Raw genomic sequence first — 10,564 nt, 5'->3', positions numbered from 1 at the left:
GTGCCTAAGGGTTCCATAATTGGATTGTCTTTTTATTATTGAGTTGAAATTTATAAAATGTACAAGTCCCTTATCAGAATATGATTTGCAAATATCTTCTGCCACTCTATAAATTATCTTTTCATTTTCTTGATGGTCTCTTTTGAACCACAAAAGTTAAAAAAAATTTTTTTGGGGGCCACACCATGTGGCCTGCAGGATCTTAGTTCTCTGATCAGGGATAGAACTCATGCCCCCTGCAGTGGAAGCACAGTCTTAACCACTGGACCACCAGGGAAGTCTCAAAAGTTTTAAATTTTGATAATGTGCAGTTTATTTTTTATTTTGTTGAATATGCTTTTGGTATCATATTTAAGAAACCACTGCCTGACCCAAGGTCATGAAGATTTACGCCTATGTTTTCTTCTATAAGTGTTATAACTTTAGCTCTTTCATTTAAGTCTTTGATACATTTTTTAAGTCATTTTTGTTGTTGTTGTTTGCATATGGTGTGAGGTAGGGGTCCAACTTCATTCTTTTGCGTAAGGATATCCAATTGCCCCAGTTGTATAGAAAGACTATTGTTTCCCCTATTGATTGGCTTCAGCATCCTTGTTAAAGATCAATTAACCATAAATGTGAGGATTTATTTCTAGACTCATGATTCTAGCCCATTGTTCTATAGTCTATCCTCATGTCTTGATTACTGTAGCTTTTTAGTAAGTAAATTTTGAAATTGGGAAGTGTGATTCCAATTCTGTACCTCTTTTTCAAGACTGTTGATACTGATCTTTTAGATTCTTGGTGTATGGTTATTCAACTATCATCTTCAAATATATCAACTGTAATCCAAACCAGTTTTCTCCATCTTAACCTTATGAATACTATGAGAGACCCAGTCACATGCAAACAACACACTGCCTATTTCATTGATCTGACACACAAATTTAATAAAACTGAAATAAATGAGAGGGATTTGGCATACTTAATTCTTTACCAAAAACATCAGCATCCTGGTGATCATCAAATTCTTGTCTTCACAACCATGTAATGACTTATTCTAAAATTCTGCTAAGGAATAATGTCCAACAAATGAGTGGATCAATTCTGAACTTTGCCCTTTTCCCCTTTTGCAAACTTTGCTAGTATCTGCCTCTTTTTGTTCTCTGTCTCCCAACATCTATGATGTCTCTGTGATTACAGAGCTACCAGAATTGCCCCTAATTTCATGGGCACAGGGGAGGAGCTCACACAATACAGAGTCCCTTTACAAACACACATTGTATGCTACCCCAGGTTTGTGATTCCAGCTCCACATCTGCCAGGAGGAGGTAGGATGCAGCACAAAATCATTTACAGTACAGCATATGCATTCTGCTTAAGTTGAAAGTTCTTATACAGAGATAGAGTCAGTTCTGAGAAAATGTTTCATAAAATATTAAAGGTCTCCACGGCAGCCTTCTCCCCACAGACATCCTGCAGAGAATACTTCAATAACAGCTAGAAATCTGCTATTCCCGAGTTGACAAAGAAAAGATAACACCTACCCCCAAGAAATACAGTGTCATGGAGAATAATGCTTTTTCTCTTCAGTCCATAAGGTTGTTTGCAGATAATGTTTGAGCCATGCCACCAGTTGAAGTCGCCATCAACCATGTCTTTCTACAAAATGATAAGGAAAAAGATGTGGAAAAGGAAAAGGAAAAACCAGGCAGGAATAACTGAGCTCGACCAGGACAAATAGTTTCAAGTTACACAGATCAGGTAAAGCCTGAATTACATGTAATGATACTTAATTTTTTAGAATTATCAGGGATGTTTCATCTAAGTAAACTTCTATTTTACGGAAGCTTACCTATAAGCACCAGTACATTTTAGACATTTTCCTTATGACTTGAGATCTTTTCTATACACAGATGTTGTTCAAATGCCTTCAGGTTTAATGAACTGCTTAGGATTACCTGGTCTACACTAGAATGTCTACTGTTACCTGGTTTTTCATATTGTCTCCTCCTTTGTCAGCTGCCTTTCTTGTTTATCAACATACCAGTTTCTAGTAGTGCCTGTTAATTTAACTACTTCCAATTTGTTACGAGCTGGATGATCAAATCACCAAGTTTATTACAATTTATCAGAATTGTTTCTAAAGAAATAATGTGTGTGTGTGTCTGTGTGTGTGTGTCTGTGTGTGTGTTTTAGGGAATACAAGATTTTCTTGTGAATCAAACACAAACTCTGGTTAATGGTGCTTGATATCTACTGTGTAGCCCAGAGACCTTCTTTGATCAATTCTGATTTCTCCAGCCACATTCAGGTACTTGATATAACAATTCACCTACTTGCTTCAGTTCTTTTTGTTTTTTTAAAAATAAATTTATTTATTTATTTTTACTTATTGGCTGTGTTGGGTCTTCATTGCTGTACACGGGCTTTCTCTAGTTGCTGAGAGCCAGGGCTACTCTTCATTGTGGTACGTGGGCTCCTCATTGTAGTGGCTTCTCTTGTTGCCAAGCACAGGCTCTAGGCACATGGGCTTCAATAGTTGAGGCACATGGGCTCAATAGTTGTGGCTCACGGGCTCTAGAGCACAGGCTCAATAGTTGTGGCACACGGGCTTAGTTGCTTCACAGCATGTGGAATATTCCCAGAGCAGGGCTTGAACCCGTGTCCCCTGTGTCAGCAGGCAGATTCTTAACTACTGCGCCACCTAGGAAGTCCATTCAGTTCTTGAATAGACTGCAAAGGGTGGTGGGAAGTGTCAGGACCATGCCTCCAAATAAACAGCCTTGCTAGTTTTGATGACAGATCAGAATCTGGTGCTTAGAGACTTAAGAGCTTAGAGAAGAAAACTGAGTCTTGGCATCTCAAGACCATGTCCTTGATCAGCTTATACCTTAGGTAAAGATGTCAGGCCAGTTACTTACTCCAGAAGTGCCAAGTCCTAACCACTGGACAACCAGGGAATTTCCTACTTACTTCATCTTAAAAGACACAAGACTCTTCATTGCTATTTGCTCCCTCCCAGACCTGTGAGGAAACAGCCTGCAGTACCTCACAAATTTACTGGGTATATCTCTCATCACTGCTTGGCGTAGAGGAAAAGAAAACAAAAATCTCTAAATTGGAGTTTCTAGTAAGCTAGATGTTAAATGGGTCTGTACTGGCAAATACCAGCCATCTTCAGCTGAATCACTTGTTGACTCAAAGCTCAGCCAAAGGAATGTGAATTTAGGGAATTTCAGTCCAGTAATGATGACTTCCTTCCAAGCAATTCTGCTTTCAGTGTTTGGGGAACAGAATAAATATCTGGTTTGTAAAGACAGTCCTCCATGAGGCACCTCTACAGTAAATACCTGCTCTAAATCCCAATTAAGACAATCTATTCTAATAGTATTTTAAATACAAAATTTGACATGACTCTAAAACCAGTTTGAAAAAAATAGGTCACCATGAAGAACATTCTAAAAAGAACACTGAATGTAAAGGAGAGTAATTTGATTGCTTCTGGCATTCTCTTGAAGCCTATCAAAAGCTGTAAGTAGGTGCCTGAAGTTTTCTCTAGTAATCCCATTCCTATATAATTTTTTCAAAGAAAAAAGAGTTATATTCAGAAAGGCATTCATTGTATCATTATTGTGTAACATAAAATTGGAAACAATAAGCAAGTAAAGTAATGGGACTTTGCTAGTTGTCCAGTGGTTAGGACTCTGCGCTTCCACTGCAGGGGGACCAGGTTTGATCCCTGGTCGGGGAAGATCTCACATACCATGTAGTGCGGCCAAAAAAATAAAAGGGTAGTAATAAAACTAAGGTACTGGTTAAGTAAATACTACATCAAGTTGGTAAAATATTATGTAACCATTAATATAAACAGGAAGAACAGTTAACATGGGGAAATATTACAATATGTTAATTTCTAAATGCTGATATAATCTCATGTTATGTTTCATTTATGTTAAAAATATGTAATGCATGGGTAGACCAGAAGGGAGCAAGGGAAATAAAATCAGTTATGGGGATTCTCTTCAACCTGCAGGTAATGTTGTAACGTTCTTAAAAATTTATTTCACAGTATCAATTATGTTTTATTTTAGTCACAGACTGGTATACCTATGGCCATGGCCAGTAACATTAAGGTTCCTCCCAAACCGACGCCATGGTCACTCCATCTGTTTCTCACTTTCTTCAAATCCTAAAATTATACTCAAAGTGAAGCAAAGCTGAAACAGTGCAAGTCATTTTGAATGGACTTTTGAGGCAGAGGGATGGGAAAAGAAGAGAGTACTGTGTTAGAATTTATAGGACTGACTCCAGCTATTACTACTTTGAGTCCTTTGGCACGGAACTAAACCTTAAAATAAGAAGAGATACTCATACCCTACAGAGCAGACTGAAACCTGAAGATGTGAAAAACCATGTAATAATACCTGAGTACAATATGTCATTGAGACTGTACACACATGAGGGGGTGGACAACTTAACAAGCAATAGACAGATACCCTACTTTAGACCTCTTCTACATTTAAGGAATCAGGAAGTCAAGAACAGGAAATAGAATCCTACCTGGAATAAGCAGGAAGTGGCTGAGGCTGTCAAAGCCATGCCTAGTGCCACACAGTGCTGGCCCCTAGATGAATGCTCCCACCACATATGTCCAGGCAGCAGCAGATATAAAAGTGGATAGAATCTCATGTCATGTTCCTATTACGTTCCAAGAGATGCATTTGAAAGCACAGACATAAACCTAAGTAAAGGAGACACAATGTGATTTCAAACTTGAAGAAGGGGACTGAGTTATGTAAAATTCTTGTAAAACACGGGGACAAAATCAACCAAGTTATTTTGTTTTAACCACGAGTATTTATTGATGGATCAAAGAATACAATTTTAATGGAACAATAAGGCACAACTGTGGATTAAAACAGTTTGCTATACAGCCAAAAGGAGGAAAAAGCCATAATCTTAGGAACTTTAAATACGCAGGTCAAGGAGCCTCTGAAGTACCTCTCTAACAGACCAGTGTCAGATAATTCTTCCCTTTTATACAATTCCTATATTACATCACTTGATCATGAAGTCAGACTGATACTTCACCAAGAATTCCTCAGTCATTTATGCTTGAGTCATCCAGCCTGGCCGCTCTTTCTCCCCACTCTTCCCAATCCCTTTGCAGTGTTTTGTTTTGTTTTGTTTTTAAGCAATTCCCTTCCCAAAGTATTGTGATAGCCTTCCAAAGCAAGGAAACAAGCAAGCAAGCAATGAGTCAGAGAAAATCAGCCAAGGACAGATGTATGGATGAAAAGACTCATAGAGACAGATGTTAGGATGACAACAGCCTGATTCGATGAGGTCTATACTAAGCTGACTTAGGCAGAGAAGTTGCTCTGGTTCATGCAAAGGCCTACAATGCCACCTCAGGTTGTGCCACCGGTGCCAGAGCCCTTGTTCTTAAGGGATTAGCAGTGGTCTAAAGAGGAGCTAGGAAGTCATTGTAACCAGGTAGCTAATGATATGATACATTCAATGCTCTGGACCTGTACTAGGAGCTGACTATGGCTTCTAGCATTAACATGTGCCAGGTGTAAAATTCATAGAGAATTTTGTGCAAAACCTCAAGACACTGAGGACACTCTTTAAATCTTGTGGACCAGGATAAGTTCGGCACTTATCTTTCTACTTGGAAATGTGAAGTGAAAAACATTCCAGGGCACATAACACTGAGGCATAAATCATGCTGCAGAGGTGGGAATACTTTTAGGGTGCTCAGCCTCCTTGTTCAAACAGCCATGAGAAAGACCCCAAGCATACTCTCAGAGCAGCCATTCTGGTGGTGACAGCATCCAAACTAAGCAAGCCTGCAGGCATACGGCTAATTTCTGGAGAGTCAACACTACTAACAAGAGCAGCCATGTAGGTATGTATGTTGAGAATCAGAGGCCAGAGGTAGAGCGACCTAAGCGAGCCTCTTGTCTCTACATCTCTTATCTTTCAAGAACATCTCCAATCAACAGCCCTTTGGTGACAGAGTAGAGGAGACCCAGAGATGGTCAAGACATTCTTCTGAGAGAAGTGTTGACTGAAAAGCTCCTGGAGAGGCAACATTCCAGAGACCCCTTTAAGAGTAAATGTAGATTAAAAACTGCCAGACCACTGAGCTATACTGCCAAGTCAGAAATACATTTAACAGGCATAGCTTGGGGTGCCAAGTAGAACAGAGGGGATTGAAGCTTAATAAAAAGCAGGGAGCCTGAAAGAGTAAGTGAATGATAGATTGTGTGAAAGAGAAACAGGAAGCAAAGGACACATAAAAAAGGATGAAGGAGCATGCCAGAGCCGAGCTGGGGGGAAGGCAGCATGGCTACGGTCCACATCCAGTCAAAGAGCTGGCTGGTTCTTGGCCTGATTCCTTTTCACCTTCTCAGACTGGAGGGACACGTGGCATTCAGCAGCAGAACAGGGGGAGATGATATTTAGAAATGGAGATATCCGGTGAATGATACTGAACAGAATTAGACTGGAGGTACCATTCTGTAATGCCCTGTTTATACACCAAAGGCAGGTTTGTGTTGACAGAACATATTTGGGGTTGTCATGCAACAGCAGTAGTACTTTGGGAGAAGGGAAACGATGGGATGGAGGTGGGGCTGGTGGACAGGAGGACTTTCAAGTTCCAGTTCTTAAATACTAGAAAGCAAGGAACAGTTTGGTCTCAGTCCTTTAGTGAAGAAATCGGATGCTCATTTTCTGTTCTACGTCCACTTTCTCCAAAACCTGTTACAAGAAACAAAAACAAACCCAACTACAGTTATGAAGGTCACAACAGGAGATACTGTCTCAAGCTTTTATCTGAATAATGATTTTCTCCCTCCCTCCTGTGTAGTAGGATTTAACTTTTCCAAACCAAGAGGTAAGTGACTCACCTTAACAAATTCTGTGAAAGATATGGCGCTATCCCCATCCTGATCAGCCTCCTGGATGGTCCTGTCTGCGATGCTGCCCAGCTGCTCATCTGAGATATTCACTCCGACCATCATGCGTAGCACCTGCAAGACCAACAGCCAAGAATTACTGGAGACTTGGGGGTCAGGAGGACCCTTCTACTAAAATTAAAGATAAAAGCCACCTCCACCCTCTTTTCTTTTGATGTCCTCAAATATATATGATAGGCCAAAAAGCTGAAACCCTTATCTTCTCATCTAGGCCATTCTAGACAATGATGTGAGCAGAACTCTCTGGCAAGGTCATTGAATAGGAAGGCAAAGCCTCATTTCAGGGAAAGTCCTTTGCATTTTGGTCCTCCCCATTCTTCCTGCCCAAAATGTAGATATGATGCTGAGTGGTACAGCAGCCGTCCTGGGACTGTGAAGTGAAAGTCAAATGTGCTATGGATGCCAGAGCAAGAAGCAGCCTGGTTCTTGGACGTCATTTAGGTACTGTACCAACCTGGACAATCTATCCCCAGGCTTCTTGAGGGATAGTTGCATGAGGCAAACTAGTCTCTTACAGGTTTAGGTCAGTTTGGTAGGGCTTTCTGGAATCTCACCTGAATGCAGTTCTCTCTGAGGCAGTGCATTAGATTAGCCCAGCTATTCCTAAAGTATGGTCAAGAAACATAAAGATCCTTGAAGGGTTAAATACTAAATCCCCCTTTTAGAAAAATGAAAAGCATATTTAAGGGGCGGAGAGAACTGTAGAAAAGAGAATTAAATTGTTTCAACAAATTTGTTCTCAAATGTAACAAAGAAACTGCCTGCTCCCCACTTATTCTGCTAACATCTTTAGGGTGTCAAAATACATTGAAAATTGCTACTTTAAGCAAAACAAGCAACTCTAATGACATGACTCTTAGATAATTTGAAATGGGGGACAGGGTGCTTTTATGATGCCTTGTGTTGCTCTAGTCAACCACCTGTTTTCAACAGGTAAGAGCTGAGCTTTACCCCAGGAAATCGAGGTCTTCTAGCCTAGATGTTCACAGGACTCCCTTTCCCCATTCCTTTATATCCTTCCCCAATCTCCTGAAATAGATTTTTAAAAGAATATAGTTGGATATTCTGAAAAAGAAAGAAAAGAGCCGAAATATTGATTTATATCAACACTGTTCCCCCCTCTCCTCTGACGCACAAGTCAATTCTTGAAAATTGAAGTTGTACATTTGGGTAGAAATGTATACAAACTGACGGATAAATAAAAAGAGTCAATGCTAGCAAAAATATTAAATGGCCAAGCCATTTGCCATCTTCCCTGACTCTGTGTGGCCAACTAGACAAATCTACCCTCAAACAGCAGCTTCTTTAGGTCCCAGTCCAATTATTCTCTGAAGTGTTTCATTTTTAGAATTACAGAACTGAATTGTGTGTGTGCTGTGTGTGTACAGTGGGGTGGGGAGAGGAGTGGTGGTGTCTTAAAAATCACTCATCCAGGTGTCAATGAGGACATAAAGGTCCAAAAGTGCCTGGACACAGGTCCCAACAGCCAGAGGCCCAAGCCCTCTGCCCAGGCCTCCATACTCAGTCAGTGCTCTTTCCACCTCTCCACGATGTCACTTTTGGTTCCAGTCAGAAGTTTATAAGCAAATGGAACTTTTATTATTACTATTTTTTAATGTGTGGTGAGGTTTTTTGCATACACCCTTTATCAGTTTAAGAAAATTCTCGCCTCTATTTTTCTAAGACTTTCAAAAAGAATTAGGAATGGGGCAAGGGATAAATTGGGAGATTGGGATTGACATAAACATACTTCTATATATAAAATAGATAGCTAGTAAGGACCTGCTGTATAGCACAGGGAATTCTAGTCAATACTCTGCAATGACTTATACAGGAAAGGAATCCAAAAAAGAGTGGATATATGTGTATGTATACTGATGCACTTTGCTGTATAGCAGAAACTAACACAACACTGTAAATCAACTATACGCCAATAAAAATTTAAAAATTAAAAAAAAAAAAGTCAACATTGCTACCATAAAAAATCATGAATGGATGATGAATTTTATCAAAATTCTATCAAAAAGATCATTCAACTTTTCTTCTTTAATCTGTTAACGTGGAGAAATACTATTGATTGGTTTTCTAATTTTAAGCCAACTTTGAATTCCTGGTATAAAGCCACCTTGGCTATAATATAGTATCCTTTTTATATACCGCTGGATTTGATGTGTTAATGATTTGTTTTGGATTTTTACATCTGTGTGAGTGAAAGAGACAGCACTGTAATTTTCTTATTACAGTATTTACAAAGTTTTCATGTCCAAGTTATGCCAGCCTCATAAAATGAGTATAGCAACTATCTTTATCAAAGTATAATTGATATAAAGTGTACCATTTAAAATGTACAATCTGACAAGCTCTGACATATGCACACACTTGTAAAACCATCATCCCAATCAAGGTAATAAACATATCCATTGCCCCTAAGAGTTCAACCAGAAATTTTTATTTTATTTTATTTTAATTTAATTTTATGCCATGCTATGCCATGCTGCACAGCTTGTGGGATCTTAGTTCCCTGATCAGGGATTGAACCTGAACCTGAAGGTGTGGAGTCCTAACCACTGGACCACTAGGATATACCCCAACTAGAACATTTTATAAAAATCATACTAGGAAAATATGACCACTTAGCCTTTCCTTATGACAAACTTAGCACAAACTTTTTTTTTTTTGGCCATGCAGCACAGCATGCGGGATCTCAGTTCCCTGACCAGGGATCAAACCCTGTGCCCTCTGCAGTGGAAGCACAGAGTCTTAACCACTGGACTGGCAGGGAAGTCCCAAGCACAAACTTCTTAACATCCACTGAATAATTAAGAACTGCATATTACCAAATGTTTTAGAAATGGCAGTGTCTAGAAAAGTAACCTTTGTAAACTTTGGTAAAATGTTCAAATCCTCTTGTTGCTAGGATAAAATTAGTTCTCTGACACCTCAACAATCCATGAACACATTTGTCCTAAAGCCACTTCAGGCCTGAGGAACACTCTAGTCATTGACTGGTACTCTGGCCATATGACCTCCTCCCCACTCCCTGCCACAGGCTTTTTTATCCTAATAATAGAAAAATCAACCTTCCACTCCAAAAAATATCTTTCTGGTAGCTAGATCTGGGCCAGAGGATAAAAATATGCAACTATGGAGTGATTACCTCTATTTTTTCTCTTTAGAACTCTGAAGTCCATATGTAGCAATTTTAAATAAAGTAAATTCTTCTTACTGAAGAAAGATGTCCCCAGTTCAAAAAGAGAGGACACTATCATTGACCTGCAGGCTGTTTTGGTTTTTACTTATACACAGAAATGTAGGAATACCCTGGGTTGGTCCTTAATCTCAGCTTAGAAGACTTCTCAAGGCAATGAGTTCAGACTTACTTTAGGGTAGACAGAAACCACTTTACTTTTTAGCTTTACCTTGAAATAGAGAAATCTCCCCATGGAAATTCCCAAATGTGTTAGCCTCCTAGGGTCCTCAGGATTCATAAACATTTTTTAAAACTACCTTTAATTATTAGGAATAGATATTTTCTCCCTCCCTCCCTTCCTTCCTTTTTGGCTCCACCACGCAGCATGTGGGATCTTAGTTCCCTA

General features: G+C 39.4%; 1 protein-coding gene across 2 annotated transcripts in view; it reads right to left on the bottom strand.

Moving 5' to 3' along the window:
* Positions 1 to 4,819: 4,819 nt before the first annotated feature.
* The window catches only part of CHP1 (calcineurin like EF-hand protein 1), a 41,028-nt gene continuing 35,283 nt past the window's right edge, over positions 4,820 to 10,564 (bottom strand). For both annotated transcript variants that reach the window (XM_057724605.1, XM_057724606.1), the window contains 2 exons: positions 6,900 to 7,022; positions 4,820 to 6,750 (listed from right to left, as the gene is read on the bottom strand). In XM_057724605.1, coding sequence (XP_057580588.1) covers positions 6,697 to 6,750; positions 6,900 to 7,022 — 177 coding nt within the window. In that variant the 3' untranslated portion in view covers positions 4,820 to 6,696. The remainder of the gene's footprint in view (positions 6,751 to 6,899; positions 7,023 to 10,564) is intronic.

This window comes from Hippopotamus amphibius, chromosome 2 (assembly GCF_030028045.1).
Source record: "Hippopotamus amphibius kiboko isolate mHipAmp2 chromosome 2, mHipAmp2.hap2, whole genome shotgun sequence".
Taxonomy (NCBI): domain Eukaryota; kingdom Metazoa; phylum Chordata; class Mammalia; order Artiodactyla; family Hippopotamidae; genus Hippopotamus; species Hippopotamus amphibius.
This window is presented reverse-complemented; position numbering and strand designations above follow the sequence as displayed.